This window comes from Trichosporon asahii, assembly GCF_000293215.1.
Source record: "Trichosporon asahii var. asahii CBS 2479 unplaced genomic scaffold scaffold00009, whole genome shotgun sequence".
Taxonomy (NCBI): Eukaryota; Fungi; Basidiomycota; class Tremellomycetes; order Trichosporonales; family Trichosporonaceae; genus Trichosporon; species Trichosporon asahii.
Window position 1 is genome coordinate 1667850 of NW_014040915.1, and position 18735 is coordinate 1686584.

Genomic DNA, 18735 nt, shown 5'->3' on the forward strand with positions numbered 1-18735 from the left:
CAACCACAGGCGAGCTCTACCCTCATCATTGACCCCACATCAACTCGCCAACCCTCCCATCTCTCTCGCTCCCTCGTAAAGCTCCAATGCATGCAGCAAAAGAGCTGCGAACCCTCTGCGGGGGTCGAACCCGCGACCGTTTCCTTTCAGTAAGCAACACCTGCTTGAGAATGTCGTAGGAAAGAAATATTCTACCACTGAAATAAGAGGGCCGATCCTGTTGCGGATCACGTAAGCCAGCGCTCCGCCACGCTCTTCTCGCTCTTCTCGCTCCGTCGCTTGGCTCCAGCATCGTAGGGATGCTGCAGGTCGCACGACAGCCTGCACCGGTGTGGAATGTGCACCGAAGACGGATTGGGTTGATTGAAACTGCCGGAGGGGTAGTGCCATGGGATCATTCTCGCCAGCTCAGCGAGAGAGGTTTTGAGCGACCTGATGCTTGATCATGGAACTAAAGCTCGCGTCGGTGCTGATACTCCCTGGTTCTCCGCGCGAGACGCTGACTAGTCCGTGCAGGAGAGGAGGAAAAAGCAACGAACCTTCTGCGGGGGTCGAACCCGCGACCGTTTCCTTTCACCGGTAGTTAGGAAAGAAATATTCTACCACTGAAATAAGAAGGCACTTCTTGTGCGAAAGACGGCGGAATGGTCGCCGGTCAGACTCCATTGCCCTCACAGGTCACGTGACACCGTCCTTGCTCTGGTACGCCGTTGGGGTCTCTATCGGCGCTGTTGGGGACATCGGAAGCGGGATGCTGAGTCGATATGGCCAGCATACGGTGTTGATGCACAGAGAAGGTACGGTTTGCATTACGATGTGCCCCACGGCCACCGCCTAAGCTATACGAACGGACCTGTCGAAGCACATACATTGACTACTGGTGGAAATTCTGCTGAGGCTGGACAGGCTGCGGCTGGTACATCGGCTGGCCGGGCTGGTGCTGCTCCGGGTAGCCATGATAACCCTGATGGGTCTGCTGGAAGTGCTGCCCAGGCGCCATCTGCTGCCCCTGTGGGAGGTGGTACTGCTCCGGCGACGCGGGTGCGGGATGGTACTGCTGCACGGGCGAGGGCGGGCCAGGGCTGACCGGAGCGCCGTGCTGCTGGTGCATGCCAGAGTAGTAGTCCTTGGGCGGGGGGCTGGGCGAGGACGCACTGTGCGCGTCCACGGAGGGCGCGACGACAGAGGGCGCACCCATAGAAGGAGCTCCCGCAGACGGCGCGCCAGCTGAACCGGTCGGGACCAGCTGATAGGTGTATCCAGCAGGCGCGACCGGAGCCTGGGACGTCGGCGGAGCATATGGTAACTGCGTCTGTCCGTACGCCGGCTGGGTGGGCTGAGCAGGCAGAGCAGACTGAGCAGGCTGAGCGTACTGCGGCTGGGCATACTGCTCCGTCACGGGTGTCGAGGATGTGGAAGGGAAGGCGCCGGAATGCGCTTCGTTGGCTCCATAGGGGAGATTAAGTGGCATGTCAGCCGCGTCCACCTTAGACTCGAGAGCGGGGTCGGAGCCCGGGGAGGCAATGCCTGCGTCCTCGTCCTCAACGGCCTCCATGGAGCGGTGAAGCTGTCTCTTGGCGTGCTTCCTGCCCCAGCGGCGGAGCCAGAGCCAGACACTAAAGAGGACAATTGTGGTGAGCCAGATAAAGACAATGATGCACACCGACAGGCCGGTGGCCGTATAGTAGCTGCTCATGCCGGCATTGTACCCGACCACAACGACGGTATAGAGCGAGAGGATGAGTCCCGAAATCCAGAAGCCGAGCGTCGTCTTCTCCATACTGTCGAGCGAGCGGGGTGCGGCCTTTGCCCGGCTCTTCGCACTGCAGCACGGCAGGATGCCGAGCCAGATTAGGACAGCCGCTGACCAAAAGAGGCCGAGGAAGTTCGGCACCTTGTTCAGGAATGCGGCCTCCACCTCGGCCTCCATTGTTACCGACCCAACGTAACCGGCAGAACCGCCCGACTCGGCAGCCTCGCGGAGGTCGTCGAGGCTCACGCCATACTGGCGCCTGGCAAGTGGCGCAGCTTCCATCTCGGGAGTGGGGGCACGCTCTTTGACAACCGAAGCTGCGGTAGGAGTTGGCGCGTGCGTCGGTGCCGCGCTGGACGCCCGTCCCTCACCGTCGCGACGTGTTGCCACGGGCTGAGGAGCAGCTGTATCTAGGGCCCGCCGACGCCGAGTGAAGTACTCAAAACGCGTGGGGAAAATTGTCGACGTCCAAGGGGCATCGGTCGTGACCCAGGAAGCAGCCCTGACGGTGACCGTTGCGACCCGCGGGATATCCAAATTCGACCCTGTGTATGTGTAGTACCGGGTTTGTGGACCTGTCATCCAAGTCACGACTGGGCCAAAGCCAGTTATCGTTGTCCGCGTCATCGCACGATACGATCCGGGGTTGCTGTCTAACTGGTCACCGCCGCCAGACCCGAGGCCGCTGCCTGACCCATTGCCGCCATCAGAGCCAGATCCACTGCCAGTCCCCGAGCCACCGCCACCACCGAGGTCTCCCATGTATGATTTGTCGACTCCAATCGGACCCAGGCCGGTTTTCATGATATCCACGGCTGCTTTTGGGTCATCTGTAGGTTAGTACAGCCCAGCCGCCCACGTACAGTTCACAATGACCTGGATCAGTTCCCAGACGCAGGTCAGGAGCGCCAAGGGAAGAACCACTGCGTACAGAAGGACGCGCAGGAGTTTCGACGCCTTCATGCTGAACGCGGGCGTGGTGACCGTTGCGGTATCCGTGGTATCGAGGTGTTGGAAGTTGGTTAGGGTTGCTGGGTCAAGCGGTGAGGAGGAAGAGGGCGAAGGGCTTAATGGAAGGGCAGCGATAGACAAGACGATGCCTTTATTGCGCGAGGCGATGGATAGGCGGGATGAAGAGCTCGGGGGTGTTCGCCAAGCCTCGACGAGCCAGGGAGGAGGGAGGGGGGGGGGCTTCGCTGTTTGTTTCGGGTCTGGAGCCAAACAGCGTCCCGACCCCGAGCATCCAGTAGGCCAACAGCTGTGCACCCATGCTCTCATCGGTAGGGTACCTGTCGCAGAGCTCGCCCAGGTGGACAGGGGCTGCTCAACGCCTCGCTGCCTCGTTGCCTCAAGTCTGTGCTTGAGAGGAACTCTTAATTATCTCAGGCACCCGTCTGTTCAGTTTCCAGGCCCGGGAACAAATCAATTAAGGCGTCGGCTCCAAGCTGAACGAGGGGCGTGAGACGCGAGTGCCTCTGATGCTTACCGCAGTTTGGCTCGCAGGCAGACGTTTCGAGACCGCCGGAACCAGTTGGAAGCCTCACTCTCGTAGGCTACGGTTTCCGGCCCGCTTGCATTTCGCTTCCCATCGGTTCCGGACGACCGGGCCGGGGTGACAGTATCAGGCTTGGGAGCCCCGTTGACACAAAGCAGATCCCACTTCTCCCCATCCCGGGCCAGGTGGGCCCTTATTGAGTTTGTGCACTGCCTTCCCTGGCAGTGCGTCGCTTGCTCGAATGCAGATTAGCGCGCGGTGCGGATCAACAATCTTCACTCCACCGAGCTGTCGGCAGAACACCACAGTAGTCAGAAGAGTGGAGTCAGTGGAGGGCTTGGTCCGGTGCGCGTTCAAGTACTCTAAGCCTATGAAAGATCATCGGCTCTTACTGCGCACAAGGTCACAGACACTTCCAGGCCCGACTGGCTGTGACATTCGGATCCGAGCCAGGAGTACGTGCTTGAGCTTGGACGCGACGTTGGAGAACAGAGGCACCAGGAACATGCGCAACGTTTCGAGGACACTATCGTGGGCGATGCCCTGAACAACGGATGAGAAGGAGGCGAGCCGGGAATGGACCAGGAGTGGAACGGACCTTTCCGCGACGTGAAGCTCTGAATCCAGATGCTCCGGTATGGCTCGAACGGAGTTATAATCAGCGAGCGGGGGCACCGCCACAACCTCCCATGGAAGCATTTACGCCGACCACTGCTGCGTTGAAGACGTCGTATGATGGGGTGTGCCACGACGCGCTGGCGATCTGCGGATGGTCGGTCCTGAGCGGCAGCCACCTGATAGCGATAAGATAGCCGCGGCTACGAAGCGCAGCACGGATCCACATGATCTGCCGCTCACTTTGAGTACTGCCTGCCAGAACGTCAGATCGACCGCCCGATGAATTCTCAGCTCAACGCGGCAAAAACTGAGATGCACTGTAGTCTTTTCACAAGGTATCCTTCAGCGACGGCATCGCCAGCGTCGATGGTGGACCCTCAGCAGGTTGGTCACGAGACGACTAGCGATTGTGAACCTGTCTTCAGCCGCGAGGTTACTTAGAGAAGAGATGAAGTGGTGGAGCCTCCCCGGCAATTGGTGCGTGTTCGGTATGGCTACAAGCCCACCGTCTCTGGATTCAACAGCCTGACAGTGACTAAAACCCGCCGGACGCCGACGGCGATCGTCGCCTATGCCATGATTGTGTTTTTTAAGTGCTGCGTCTCTCCGTCGCCCTCACGCCGCGAAGCGGACCTCATGCGACGCATGCAGGCTGCTCCAGGCTTTGCCTCCTGCGTACAACGAACGCTTCAAATTCATACTTCTCTACCTACCTATCGAAAGCCCATCAGACCAACCATTAAACTCTATCTCTTTCTTCTTCTCAAATGACCGTCGTTGGTCTGTTCACTGATGATGCGGCTGCTGCACCGGTTGCTGCGGCTGATACATGTTGGGAGAGTAGAACATGGGTGGAGGGCTGGGACTCTGCCCGCTGTTTGGGACGGGGACGAGGGCATACACGAACCCAGTCGGAGCGAGAGGGGGCGGGGGTGCAGGCGAGGACAAAGGCTGGGCGTACGTCTGGCCTTGGGACTGGCGGAACGACTGCACTGGGGTGATTCCGGTCGGAGTCGTTGTCGAGTTCGCGCCCGAGTCTCCGCTGTAGGGCAGCAGGGAAGGACGTGGTGTTCCACCGATTTTGGCGTCCATGATGCCAGGATCGACGGGCGTGCCTGCGTCCTGCTCAATGTCCTCCATGAGCTGCAGTGTACGCAGCTTCCACGACTCACCTCGGTAGCGCCCGGTAGCCTTGTATTGATAGGTCAGCTGCCAGCTGCGTTTGAACTGCTCCAGGCTCGAGGTCTAATCCTCTGACCTCTGGCGGCCAGCCTCGTCAAACATGCCGAGACAGACAGCCTAGCAGGTCCAGACCAGGCAACACCCTCAGCGAAGGCGCGAGCAGAGGCAGCTTCGGACCCGGAAGGTCGGTCCTAGCTTGAGCTTATCGTGCACAAAGAAGTTGCGTGAGCCACAATGGCGCATCGCCCAAGAGGTAACAGAGGCAGATTGGATGCCTCACGACTGGTCGAATGGTTGAACCGGTCGCTTCCGATCGGTTCCAGTTGAATGATGGGTAATGCATCACGCGGATGTCGAGTGCTTGGCAGGGTCCAGGCGAGGTCGGTCATCAGTTAGGTCTATGCAAAGGTGGAGGGGGCGGATCAAAGTTCGTCACCTACTTTCGAGCGGCATACACGCGGTCATTCTGATGTATCCGGGAAGCGCTCCTCATTCCCGACGGGCTTGCATTGCTTGACGATTGGTCTGCATCACTCTTGGATCTGACGTGTGTGGGAATGTCTGCGGACCGGCTGTCCAAAGGTTTGCGAGGCTCTAGACATGTTTCGAATTTTGTGACGTGAGGGGGGCCATTTCGGTTCCGGATCCGACCCTGATCTGGCGTCTACGCAGGTGACAAGGGCTGGGCGTACCTGTGCTCGCTCGGGAGAGTGACCGAGAGGCGCGATCAGCGGATCTGTCGAGAGTCCCGTCAGCTAGGACGGAAGAGGCGAGGATGGGTCAAAGAGTCTGGAGCCAGCAGTGCATGTAGCGATGTGCATGCCGGTGAGGCGTCGACAGCCGCCACCTAGCCTCTGAAGCCATTTCATGGAGCGTACGGGGCCATATGGGGTCTGCGCTCCCCCCCCCCCCCACAAGGGTTCTGACCTTTTGACTTGTCATTCATGGTCCACCGGGTGGTCGCGTCGAGGTTGATTGGTCCCAAGATACCCTCACCGCATGTGCGGGTCATCTACGCATTCGCTGTCATGGCCAGTCTCTCAGCACCCGAAAGGCGAAAAACCCCCGAGACACTTAATTTTCGACAGGGACGGGAGCCGATCTGGCTCGGAAGGAGCCGAACCCCACCATTGGCGATAGCGATAAGATAATGCCGTTGTTGTCACGACAGTGGCGGCCTTTGGAGTCCCTGATACGAAGATCGTATCATAGCCCGTTAGAATGAGGCATCCGGGCAAGTCGCGCGTCCGACCCAGCCCTGAGCGTAGCGGACCGCCACACGATGACCTCCAACCTCCGAGTCTATACCTCAGCGGATCAGAAATGCACCAAGCCCTGTGTGCGACCTGGAGCACAACGTTGGGCATCCCCTGCTCAGTGAAGAAGACGATGTATGCCGCGACACAAGCTGACTACGCCTCTAAGCGTGACTGACAGCGATTGCGACAAGTTAAGCCCGGCCAGATTGGTGCTCTTCTCCCAGATCATATCATAGTCATTACCAGCCTACCTACCTATCTAACGTCCGTTCATGTTCCGTCACCACGCCCAATCATAACGAAAGTTGTTCGGCCTGATCATGGGTGAGTCGGTCCCTGGGGTCCCTGAGCGTGCACCGGCTGCGGCTGGTACATGTTGGCCGGGTAGATCGCGGGCGTCGTCGGCGGAGGGCTGGGACTGCTCTGCACCCCGTTCGGGACGGGGACGAGGGCATACACGTACCCCGCCGGTGCAGCGGGGGGCGGCGAGCCTGGCGAGGCGGGAGAGACGGACGAGATGGGCTGACCGTGCGTCTGCATAGGGTCTGTGCCGGGGGGAGGCGGGGTGGGGTAAGCGCCAGGATAGGCGGCGTAGGCTAGCTGTGGTGGCTGGGGCGTCCCGTCACCCTTGCCCATGTAGCTGGGATCGACGTGGTGGCTGTCCTGCACTCCGTCCTGCTCTAGGTTCTCGATGGACCGGTACAGCTGCCCCTTTGCGTGCTTCCTGCTCCAGAGCCTGAGCCAGAGCCAGGCCCCGAACAGGGCTATAGTGAGCAGCCACGCAAACACGAGGATGCACACCCACAAGCCCCAGACGTACGATCCGCGCCCGGCCGCGACGCCGATTACGATCGAGGTCCAGAGCGAGGATGCGGCGCCAATGACCCAGAAGCACAACAGTGTCTTGCTCATGGATGCAATCGAGCGTGGCGCCCCGCTCGTGCAGGGCAGAATGAGGAGCCACAGTATGACGGCGAAGGACCAGAACAAGCCCAGGAAGTTGGGGATGTACGACATGAAGGCCGCCTCGGCGTCTTCGCCCGAGATGCTACCGCCGCCGCCGCCACCGCCACGGCGACGCTTCACGAGGTCATGACGCTCAGGTACTGCGCGTTTCTGGATAGGCGCGGCCGCTTGCGGAGCTGGAGTTGGAGCAGGGGCAGGCGTGGCCGTGTCGTCGGTGAGGGGTGCCGGCTCGTGCGCCGGGGCGTTCGCAGCGGTGGGAAGCGCACGTACGGCGTACCGATACCCTCTGCTTGTGGTCGTGTACCAGTCCGTGATGGTCTGGTACCCGTATCTCGTCACGGTGGTGGGCGTGTAGTAAGTCGAGAGGCCGTCGTAGGTGTAGAAATTGATGTCGCCATTGAACAGCGTCCTTGTCACGGTCTCGGTCGGAACATACGTGTACACCTTGCGCGAGGTTGTGTCCGGGTAGTCGCCCCAGCTCGTGCGTGGGCCGTAGCTTGTGATCACGGTCGAGGTGTACAGGGGCGCGCTGTTCAGTGGGAGATCGCCGGAGCCGCCGCGCACCACGCCGCCAGAACCTACACCGATGGGGCCCAGCCCCGAGTCCGCCAGGGAGCTTGCAGTGCCCGAATCGACTGAGGTCAGAATATCACTCGAGGGAAAGAGGTTCAACACACATGTTCCGATGACTGTGAGCAGGTACCAGATGCACGTCAAGAGTGCCAGCGGAAGGAGGATAGCGTACAGCAGCACGCGCTGGGTTTGAGACGCTTTCATGGCCGCTGCTTGCTGGTATGCTGGATGTTGGTTGCTGCTGTGGGGTGAGGGAAGAGCGGCAAACAATGAGAGAAGGGTAGTATCGACACCCTATTATAGGTCGGATTGCCCACACATCATGAGGCAGTAGCGCAGTAGCCTGCCCAGCTGAGTCACGAGGCAGTTGGGAAGAGCCCAGTCACATCAGGCTCAGCGGTTCAGGTGATGCGGCACAGCTGAAAAGTTGCGCGCGAGATGCAAGCCGTCGGTGGGCGGCCGTGCACATACGATCGCATCGGTAGGTCACCTGTCTCTGCTTTGCGCCGTCACTGAGGCCGCTCAGACCACTTTGTTCCGGCTCTGCCGTGCCGCCTTCCTGCACAAGCTCGGAGACTGACATTCCCCACTGGCCACCCCCGAAACGAAAAGGCCAGGTGTCCTCGAGATAAGGTGAAACCCGCAAGGGCGCGCAGGGTTCTGGGTCCAAGGATGTTCTCGGGCTGAGGGTGGGTGGGCAGGCGGGCGGACAGAGCTGCAAACCGTAGGTCTAAACTCGTCAGGATCTAGGAGCAGCTAACTGCCCCTCAGTTCATTCAGACGGCACTTGCTTGAGCCGCTCGGCTCCGGGGACAAGGGGAATGGAAGGTCAGTGCATTCCGCAAACCCTTCCAGCGCTCCATTCGAGCCAATAGTGTGAGCTTGTGAGGCTGACGGCTGATGTGTCGCAATGTCACGCGGGCGTATTCGAGTTCTTGGCAGGGACATAGAGTGTCGAGCAGGGGTCGGAACGTCCCCGTCGAGTCTTGTCAGCAGTGCGGATCAACGTTGCTCTCTCGTTCGAGCTTGCCTTTGTGATCATGCCACAGCAACAACAGGACTCCTGGGTCACAAATTCATGCACAGCACGGCTGCACTGGAGGACCGCCGGTTGTAGTAACGTCAGTTCAACTCAGGAGTCACACGCTCACGATCACTGCTGCGCGCTGCGCCAACTTGTCTCACCCATCCATCTCAGTCTCCATCTAGCGGGGTCGGCTCGGATTCTCGGATCCGGGCCCAGATCTGGCGTCCACGCGAGAGCCATGGACACGGATATGCAGAGAGCCCGCTCCCCCTCATGACCCTCAAGCCGCCCTCAAGCTCTCTCTCATGCATGCTCCGATCTGTCTTTGCTGCATCACGCTCACGTGTACTCGCACCAGCGACACTCATGACATCCCGTAAAACCCTGAACATCCATCTCCCAACCCTCCAGTCCACACCTCACAACGCCAAGAATAGCACAATGCCCCTTACTGGAGCACCACACCTGCCCCACCCGGGCCGCAGATGGTCCGCCAGCCCGCAAAAACGACGACGTATGCCCGGCCCCTCTGCGATCCGGCAGTACTGCAGTGATCCTGGCTGCGATAGCGATAGCGATAGTGATAAGATAACCGCTGGCCCCGATTTGCGGCCCGATGTGAAGATCTCAACCACCTCGATGCTCCACTCGGTCGGACGGGCATCCCCCCTCGGACACCTCAGCGCATCAACATCTCCTCGTGGTACCTACTCTTTCCTCCCAGCTCATACACCGAGGTTGAGCCGTGTGCTGCAAGTCCGTTGCATGGGAAATGGTACAAGGAGCGATGTAGAAGCTATAAGCCGGGGCTGCTGTGCTGTCTAGGTATGATGGCTGTGGTGTGGTAATGCTATAACCCCTGCATTCAGTGATGGTGGGGGGATCAAGATGTGAAGAAAAAACTCTATTATAATCTCTCAGTATGAACAAAACTCGTGCGAACGGCGGCCCAGTCCGTGGCCCGGGCTGCCTAACGGCCCGACTGCGTCGCGCCTCGCAGCCTTACTGCCGATCCAGCGTCGGGATGGCCGACACCCTCCGTCCCTCCTGCGGCTGGGTGAACGCCGTCGTGCTCGAGCTGGCACTCATGCCTCCGGCGACTTTGGGCGTCTCTGGCTCCTCTTCGCCAATGCTCCCCTCCTCGAGCGCCATCTCCGCTGCGCGATCCTTGTGCGCGTCCTCGGGGGTGAAGTACTCGGGCTCATTGCGGAGGTCGAGCTCCGCCTCGCTGTCCTTTGGCAGCGCCTCGCCACTCGCCGCCGCGCGCGCGCGCTCGGCCTGGTGCTTTTGCGCAATCGCGCGGCCGAGATCATCAGCCTCCCGGCCCGGCTTGGTCCAGCGCCGGATCCGCCGGCCGTAGATGTACATCAGGATGGGGCAGGGGATGAACAGACACGCGAGGAGGGCGACAAAGGTCCCCGCCCAGTTCGGGCCCATGGCCGTGTACATGTCGACTGTGAAGAGGGGGAAGACGACGCCGAGGATGGAGCGGGTGACGGTGGCTGCCGCCATGACACTCGCCGAAAGGAGGAGGTATGTGTCGACCAAGTACACGCTCACGCCAAGCATGAGGAGCACAATGCCCGCGCCGATCGGGAGAGTCGAGCTGATCGCGCCGATCCAGTGGATACGGACCGGGACGCAGGTCCAGGCGAAAATGAACAGGCCGACGGGGAGGAGGATGGATCCCACGGTCGCGGCGGGGAGACGCGCCTCGGGCGGCAGGTAGCCCTTCTCCTCGTGCGCCTTGGCGTAGCGCGGGTTGACGTAGACGCCGAGGAACACCAGTCCGAAGAAACTGCCAAGCGTGATACCGATAAACGCCAGGGCGGAGACGCCCGAGCTCCAGCCGCGGTACTGCTGGAAGATGATGGGGAACGCCGTGAACTCCATGTACATGATGGCATACACGACGGCAAGGTAGAGGGACGCAATGGCGACAATGGGCTCGGTGAAGAGGAGCTTGTAGGGCACTTTGAGCTGCTCGCGGAACATTTTGCGCGCGTCAAACTCCTTCTTCACGTCCTGCTCGTACCGGTACACCCTGCCCGTGTTCTTCTGCAGGCGCTTGGCCCTCTGCCGCAGCAAGACAGGCTCGTACGTCTCGGGAAGGAAAAGCGTGCCCGCCGTCGTGAGCACGCCGGAGAAAATGGCGATCAGGCCCGCGACCCACTTCCACCCCTCGGCGTCGGACAGGAAACCACCGCCGACGGGGCCGATGGCGGGACCCAGCATTGGCATCTGGATGTCAGCTGTGTTCCACCCGAAAGCTTCAGAGTTTGAGACATGCTCCTCTGGCTCCACTAGCCCGAGCTTATCCGCAAACTTACCATGGCGAAAATACCCATGGCGGCACCACGCTGCGCCGGGCTGAACATGTCGGCAATCGTGCCGCCCGAGTTGGTCATGGTGCTCGAGCCAAAGGTGCCGGCAAAGAATCGAAGAACAAGCAGCGTGTTCATGTCCTGCGCGCCGCAGCACGCAGCATTGAACGCCGTGAAGGGGATGTAGGTCAAAACAAACAACAAGCGGCGGCCGTAGATCTCGCTCATGGGCGCCCACAACAAAGGACCGACGACAAAGCCCAGCACGTAGATGCCCGTGATCATGATGTAGAGCATCGAGTTGTGCCCGGGGAAATCCATGCGGATTGACTTGATCGCGGCGGAAAGCATAGACGAGCCCATCGTCACTGCGAGTGTTCCCGTCGCGGCTGGTTGTCAGTATATGCATTCCACCTCTGCTGCAGCCTCCGTGCCTCCGCCGCCTGCGGCGACGGTGGAGACACACTCACCAAGCATAGTCATGCCCCACTTGTACCCGTTACCAAAGTTCATCGGGTTTTCCGGATCGTCCGGCAGCCACGTTATGACGTACGGGTCGGCCTCGGTGCCGGCGCCTTTGTACTGGTGTCCGACAATGTCGGCCCAGGGGGTCGTCTTGCGCAACCAAGGTTTGCGGCGGAGGGTGTGGTCGCCGCCGTCCGCGACCGTGAGCGAGCTCGCGTTCAGGTCGCGCTTGCTCTCGGACATGGTTTGTCGGGAATGCCGGTCGGCCAATAGAAGGTTGTAAAGGAGTGTGGGTGGAGGTGGGTGTGTGAGGTGGGCGCCGGGCTTAAGAGGAGATGTCGGTCAAGAAAGTTAAGATGGTGATGATGAATGCGATGCGAATGCTGAAGGTGAAGATGCGATGGGCGATGTGGTGCTGGCGAAGAAGGAGGCAAGGGCGGCGCGTGCTCTTCGGAAAGGTGCGTGCATATATAACGGGATGTTCGGCGCCCGGCGGTGGCTCAAGGAGGATGCGATCAGGTGCCAGGATGCAAGGAACGGTCCCTCCCCCTCGGCGATGGAAGTCAAGATGGCCCGAGGTGGATGCCGCAGTCCTCAATTGGCCAAACAGGCAGAGATGGGCGTGTGACCCAGGCACGTCCAGGTGGAAAGGGGGCAGGTGGGCTTGGCGGGGCCATCCTGTTGTAGGTGGGCCCACTGTGGGCCATGGGGGAGTACCGCTGCATAGGATCTGCATGCAATCTGGTCCCGATGCATCGGAATCGCCGCAGGTCACGCCGGTTGCCCGTCTCCCTCGCCAAAAGTCGCCCAGTCCCAGCAAATCGCATGTCCCGGCCAGCCCAGAAAGCAGACGCCGCCGTCCAGGATGAAGCCAATAGAGCGGCACAGGGTCGCGGCCGTTCCGGGATCCGGCATCCCATCCGGCAATTCCTCCACTATCCACTACCCTGTCGTTTCAGGCTCCAACAGCTCACTGAGTTTGGAGCTATCGTCCAGCCCAGAACACAGATGCCCGGATAGCCTCGGGGTTGAACTTTCCATTACACTTTCATCAACAGGCATCATTGCATGTTGCTGAGCAGACATCCCCGCCGGTCGCCATCCAGACGAGTGCACGGTGAAACAATGCAGATGCACGGTGTCGGAAACATGGGAGGGCTCGGACCACTCGGTCTACACCGAGGGCTCTGGCTAGGTTATTTTCGGCCCCCGGTACGTCGGGCGCCGTGAAGAAGACGGGTCACGTGCTTCACAAGTCCCTGCACGTGGTTATCTTCGCCTGTGCGTAATGACTGAGTAGTTCCTGTGGTTCGTGCGAGGGCCGCGATCGAGCGAAGCATCTGATTGCCGCACGGGAGGCATGCGTGCATGCTGGAGTGCCCGACGGCGAGCAACGCACTGGCCACTGGGGTGACGACGCTGGTGACTGGCTGCCGCAGGCTGAGCGCTCGGGCATCTGCGGCGATGGATGGTGTGACGCGTCACTTCTAGCTGATGCGTCGTTCGGAAGGCCGGCACATTCTTTGGCATCGTTAAAGCGCATCAGGTAACAACTACGGCCGTCTCCAGGGACCTTGTATTGCGTTTCGCGGCCATATCAGGTGGCAACAGTCTTTCAGACAACATGAGACCGTGCCCAACTGGGCGTGATACGTAGACATGGTTTGCGTTCCCTCACCTCTCACCACGAAGGGCCCGGATTGGATAGTGTCAGACAGAAAACAGGTCTTCGGAAAGCTTGACAGAGCTGGGCGCTTTAGTGCTTAGTCTTAACAGGTAACTCGGAGCGGGTCTTCTGCTTGGCCGAGTACTGGTACCGGACCCCGTGCTGGCCATACCTGCTTATCACAAGCTTTGCTGTATAAACCCTCAAGTCGTCTCCTTCTTCACGGAGGGCGCAGTCCTGTCCGCTCTCAATGGCGAACTCCTTTTCACCTATCTCTGCCTTGTACTCGGCGAGGGTCTTCAGGCAAACGTTGGGCACGTGCTGGCCGTATTCATACAACTTGTTCCCGCAGATGGCGTAGACGGGATGGAAGAAGGAAATGGGAAGCTGGTCCGCTCCCACCAGGGTGATGGGAACTTCGGTGTCGATGGCGTCAATGATGGTCTCGAGACAGCGGAGCGTGTCGGGGCAGTGAGGCTGCCTCTTGTGTTGCTTGATGCAGGGGCGGGCATTGACAATCAGCACAACCTCCCTCAGCTGAGCTGAGAGGACCATTTCCCGGAATTTGTACTTGCTGATCGACGAAAGGTTGACAACCAGTTTCTCGGTTGCTGCGGAAAGAATCGCCGAACGGGGAAGCATGGGATCGGAGAAGACGATGCGGCGCACGTTGGGCAGTATCTTCGGCTGGTCGTCGGGATCTTTGAGCCGCCGGAAGCGTACAATGTCAATCCACGGGATCAACTCGCGCTGCAGCTTGCCAAGTGCATGTGGACGGACGGGGTCTGAGTCGTCGATGTCGAGAATGCGGCAGTACTGGAAGAGCTTGAGCTCGTCATTGCCGTCAAGATCAGGCTTGTCCGGGTATTTTTTGCTCGAAGGGCAGTAGAAAGTGTAGTAGAGATCGGAACGCTTGTATCTGAATCCGGCCAGGTGTTCGAACTGGCTGGCAACTCTACCTCTCCAATCCGAACAGACACGACTCAGGGCGTAGAGAGAGTCCAGTGGGGCAAAGTCGAAGATCAGATCCACGATGTGAGGGAAGTACCGGTGGTCGATGATGAGGCTTACGTCGCTGGAGGGAGGTGAGGATGGGGACGAGTTCGATGGTAAGTCGGAGAACATGACTGGGCCGCTCGAACTGCGGAAGAAGGCTCGGTGATGTGATGTGATGAAGGCAAAGTTGAGAGAGTTGATGGAGGTTGACTCAACGGGGCGCTCGTAGGGCGCAAAGCACACATGGCCAAGTCGATCAGCTCCGGGGGCATCGGCCACCGTCGGTTCTCATCGTTCATCGCAGCTCTATATCGTTGCACAGAGCTTGACATGCCTCCAATGCAAGCAATGCAGCGGTCTGCCCTGATGGTTGCGAAATGTTAGGTGTCAACGTTGATTTGAGCTTCAGAGAGACACGGGTCCGTGCGCCCCGACGCGTCTCCGCCTCTCATTCTCAAAGCCATCGGGACGTCGGCCTCCACCATCCCTCCACCTCCACCACCACACCACCAGTGTCAACGGAACGTCACAAGCACGCACTTGTGAGCAGGCCTAGTTGTATGCATGTCCAGCTAGAAACCAGGTGCGCTACGGACAAAGCATCTTCGTCCAGTCCGTCATTACTGACCACTCCCTCTCACCGACAAACTTGCGATATGTCCCCAGAGTCGCAAGGGTGAGGGGCCGGAGGATATGCAGATGCTCATCGTAGTGCTCATAGACTCTGTCAATATCTAATTGGAGAGCGTCGAATGTTTCCACGCTCCACCGCTCAGTGCCAACCAGCACGACCGCTGTGGGTTGATTCAGTGCTTCCTCTATGATGCTCTTGATGGCACGCAGTGCCGGCATAGAGTGGTCGAGATTGCTGTCATCTTGGCCGTCATTGTTTGATTCTGTGCTGGGGCAGTCTTCTTCGTCATAGTCGTTGTCTTCAAAGATGAACACGAGCTGCCGCACGTATGGCAGCACCCGATTATACCATGCAAGCTGCTCAATCCGGCCGGTGAAGTAGATGACGAGACGTTCAGCGACAGTGTTGCGGTACCTGAAGGGTGGCAACTCGTTCTTGAACACGAGTTGTCCTGCCCGCAGTGGCGGGTAGTCCACCAAACCTTGGTGATACCGGACCGTCTGCAGATTGTGCAGGTACCAGACGCGCATTGTCACGTGATAAGACGTGATATCGAGGACTCTGCAGCCGGCTAGAAGGGCTAACTCGCGACTGCTCAAAGATACTCGTGTCCCGTGGAGATCGCTTAAGGTAGCCAGCCGGATGTTTGGTGCCTTGAGGATGCGGAGGTCACTGATATGGTAGAACCGGTCAAGACATCGTTGACGCCAAGCGCGACATGTTTTCGCCATCGGGGCGAGAGAAGCTGGGCCACTGTAGGCGAATAGGGCATCAATGATGTGAGGGTAGTAGAGATGGTCGATGGTGACCATGGCCGAGGGAGGGGGTTACGTTGAGAGGAAGGAAAGTCTCAAAATGCCTGGGTGACAATGGAGTGCACACGGTGTCTCCCTCCACCGTCCTCGATGGCGGAATGGAGCTGATGCGGGGTCCCCACACACTAGTGATCGGCACGCACTGGGGCCTCGATTGATGACCAATGAGATGCATGGCGGATGTACGTACCAACATTCCTCCTGATGAAGCAGCGGCCTCGAGGCGGTCAGAAGGAAGTGGAATGCACCCTTGTTACCGAACCACACTTCCGCAGACGTACACGGACGAGACGAACAGGAACTTGCTCAGTTCAGAGGGATGAGGCACGGCCCCTGCTGCTGCCCCAGACCCTGCGAGGTGCAGTCGCAACGGAGAGGGAGGGGGACATTGGAGTACAGCGCCCACGCGTCCTCGCCAACCTCGGCCCGGAACTCCTTCTCGTCCTGGTGGGTGACCAGCCCCGATGTGCGGACGTGGTGGCCCACAGGGCTCTGCCAGATGCGAATACCAATGTTATGCAAGCTGTAAGCGAGCGCCTCGGGGCCGTCCCAGGGTTCGGTGGAGGGGGAGCTGCCAACAAGAGTCAGCTGAGCGCCAATGCGCACGGTAACCTCCAGAAGCGGCCAGAGGTTCATCAGATAGTCACGCTGGTCTCCGAAACAGATGATGACGACGTTCTTGATCTGCTTTGAAAGGCGCATACATTGGTGAGATTCAGGCAGCGATCCAAAAACGATCACGAGGGTGTCGATAGACGTGTCCTTGATGAAGTCAATGGAGAGGATGCCGGAGATAACGACGGTGGTCACCGTGGGTGGCACCCAGAAGGTGCTGGTCATGTTGGTGCGGATGCGCACGACGCGGAGGCTCGGGATTGCCAGAAGACGCAGCTTGGTTTCGGCTCCGCAACAACCCACATCGATGACCTCCACGTTGTTGAAGACGTCGGACGGCAACTTGCTCAGGCGGAGGATGCGGCCATCGAGGTCACCCTTGAAGAGAATATGAGGAATCTTCTTCCGGTGGTCGGCGTCAAGAGGAATGCTGACCGTGCCCTCAAAGTAGCTAAGCGCGGCCTTGATGCGGGGCTTGGGCTCGACCACAGACACGTAGAGGCCATACAGGTGTGTGAAGCGGGACAAGGCGTGCCGGCGGGACTCGCGAGACACGCGGGTGAGCACGGCGAGGGACTCGGGAGGGGCATTGTTCACGATTGTATCCCAAATGTGGGGAAAGCAGTTGTGATCGACGAGGGCGGCCGTCTCAGTCGAAGGGGAGGAGACAGAGAGGCCCACGAGCTTGCGAAGGAGGTGGAAGAGGCGGACGATGAGGCGGCGGATGCCAGAGATCATTGTCAGTCGAGGAAGAATGATGAAGTGAATGGGGAACGACACCTCAGTGTCCTTCTTTATGAAGTGTCGACGCGGTAGCCTCCCCATCGATTCGGACACACAACAGCGCAGTCGCCAGCTCCCAGCGGCGTCAAATGACCTGCATCGCTCTCGCACCGTCGTACCGTTGGGGAGTTGGGAAGCACGTCGACGCATATACACAACAGGGAGGATTGGAGGTCCGACCGAGAAACCTCCCGAGACAAAGCTTGGTAAGCATTCTCTTCAACGACCGCTGATGGATGTTGCTCTCATGCATGCCCGTGATAGTTGAGCGTCCAGCATCGCGGCACATGAGGAAATCAGGGTCGTATCAACCATGGAGGGTTCTGGGTCGGTAAGGTCGGCTAGCGAGGTCCACCTGCCAAAAAACAAAAACAATCGCGATTGAGAGCTTCATTGTTCCGTAACCCGGCAAAAAGCATGCATTGAACAAGGCTGCAGGGCCTACAACACCAGCGCTGAGCAATTAGGGGGCCAGAACCTTGCCAAACTCCGTCTCAATCTCGTACTCCTTTTCTCCTATGATCCTCTTGTACTGATCTAAGGACCACGCGACGGTCGGGAACATCAGCAGCGGAAGTGCCGGCCGGTCGCCATTGGCCGACACGATGTAAACGCGCGGATATCGACTCGGAGCTCGTGCCCTCCAAAGCTCCAGAGCACCGTTGAGCTCCATCCAGAACTCCTTCTCCTGGGCTGTCCGCTGCTCATTGGGTCTCTCGCGGCAGATGATCACGATGGACCTGAGGCTGGGTAAAACGTGCGGCAAGGCCATCAGCTTATTGGCGGGACTGGTCCGGAAGTCGTCGCCGTAAATCACGATGAGGTTCGTGATGTCGGCCCACTGTGAGGTCACGATGGGTGGCCAGAAGTTCTGACAGATGAGACGCTTGAAGGGCACTCTCGGTAGAGGCGGAGAGCAGCAGAAGGAGCTCGGGTTGGTGAAGCGGATCGTGTCGGTCATAGTAGTGACCCAGGTATAATCGAGAGCGCAGCCGGAACTGGTGATGTCGATGACTCGGCAAGCCAGAAGGAGCTGGTGCTCGGGCCAGCGGAGTGTCTGCTGTCCGCCGTCGGACGAGTGCCTAAAGGTGACCTCCTCGTCATTCCCGGTCGGGTTCAAGAGGTGGTAGTATCGTTGAAGGATCCTGTGACGCCACGAATGGCAGACTTGGGACATCTTGATCTGCGTGGACGGATCAGCCACGTCGAAGATGATGTCAATGATGTGAGGGAGGTACCGATGGTCGAGTGATACCGGAGGTCTATGCGTTGCCAGCCCCTTTGCGGGCGGTGCCGATGCTCGGCGCGCCGATGCTTCAGAATCGGTCGGTTCAGAGGTACCGGAGCTAGTGGGACTCGCTGGCGGAGACTGCACCTGAGAGCACAGCTGTGCCATGATGGTTAGAGGAAAGGTCAAAGCTGTGGAGCAACACCCAACATCAGTGCCCAAGCCGTCCTTCAGTTAGTCTCCGCTTAAGCTGATCACTGCGCATGCGCTGGTGACCAAACGTCAGCTGGCACGGCCAAGGCTGAGGTACGATGCATCGTCATATTGTTGTAAGGA

At 59.3% G+C, this 18735-nt stretch overlaps 7 protein-coding genes and 2 non-coding genes across 9 annotated transcripts; all 9 read right to left on the reverse strand.

Moving 5' to 3' along the window:
* Positions 1 to 109: 109 nt before the first annotated feature.
* A1Q1_t191 lies at positions 110 to 212 on the reverse strand. The gene has a single exon. It is a non-coding gene; the product is annotated as a tRNA-Arg (tRNA).
* A 324-nt stretch (positions 213 to 536) lies between these two features.
* On the reverse strand, positions 537 to 620 carry A1Q1_t190. Its single transcript has one exon. It is a non-coding gene; the product is annotated as a tRNA-Arg (tRNA).
* Positions 621 to 874: 254 nt separating this feature from the next.
* On the reverse strand, positions 875 to 3031 carry A1Q1_07396 (uncharacterized protein; the record flags this gene model as incomplete). Its single annotated transcript, XM_014327632.1, has 2 exons — positions 875 to 2568; positions 2617 to 3031. The coding sequence occupies 2 exons, from the start codon at positions 3029 to 3031 to the stop codon at positions 875 to 877; spliced, it is 2109 nt and encodes a 702-aa protein (XP_014183107.1).
* A 3594-nt stretch (positions 3032 to 6625) lies between these two features.
* Positions 6626 to 8050, reverse strand: A1Q1_07397 (uncharacterized protein; the record flags this gene model as incomplete). Its single annotated transcript, XM_014327633.1, has 1 exon — positions 6626 to 8050. One exon carries the CDS (start codon positions 8048 to 8050, stop codon positions 6626 to 6628), a length of 1425 nt encoding a protein of 474 aa, XP_014183108.1.
* A 1825-nt stretch (positions 8051 to 9875) lies between these two features.
* A1Q1_07398 (uncharacterized protein) lies at positions 9876 to 11905 on the reverse strand (the record flags this gene model as incomplete). The annotated part of the gene is made up of 3 exons (XM_014327634.1): positions 9876 to 11114; positions 11204 to 11565; positions 11668 to 11905. The coding sequence occupies 3 exons, from the start codon at positions 11903 to 11905 to the stop codon at positions 9876 to 9878; spliced, it is 1839 nt and encodes a 612-aa protein (XP_014183109.1).
* Positions 11906 to 13418: 1513 nt separating this feature from the next.
* Positions 13419 to 14453, reverse strand: A1Q1_07399 (uncharacterized protein; the record flags this gene model as incomplete). Its single annotated transcript, XM_014327635.1, has 1 exon — positions 13419 to 14453. The coding sequence occupies one exon, from the start codon at positions 14451 to 14453 to the stop codon at positions 13419 to 13421; it is 1035 nt and encodes a 344-aa protein (XP_014183110.1).
* Positions 14454 to 14912: 459 nt separating this feature from the next.
* On the reverse strand, positions 14913 to 15770 carry A1Q1_07400 (uncharacterized protein; the record flags this gene model as incomplete). Its single annotated transcript, XM_014327636.1, has 1 exon — positions 14913 to 15770. One exon carries the CDS (start codon positions 15768 to 15770, stop codon positions 14913 to 14915), a length of 858 nt encoding a protein of 285 aa, XP_014183111.1.
* A 309-nt stretch (positions 15771 to 16079) lies between these two features.
* A1Q1_07401 (uncharacterized protein) lies at positions 16080 to 17126 on the reverse strand (the record flags this gene model as incomplete). Its single annotated transcript, XM_014327637.1, has 1 exon — positions 16080 to 17126. One exon carries the CDS (start codon positions 17124 to 17126, stop codon positions 16080 to 16082), a length of 1047 nt encoding a protein of 348 aa, XP_014183112.1.
* A 508-nt stretch (positions 17127 to 17634) lies between these two features.
* Positions 17635 to 18567, reverse strand: A1Q1_07402 (uncharacterized protein; the record flags this gene model as incomplete). The annotated part of the gene is made up of 1 exon (XM_014327638.1): positions 17635 to 18567. The coding sequence occupies one exon, from the start codon at positions 18565 to 18567 to the stop codon at positions 17635 to 17637; it is 933 nt and encodes a 310-aa protein (XP_014183113.1).
* Between the last annotated feature and the right edge of the window lie 168 nt (positions 18568 to 18735).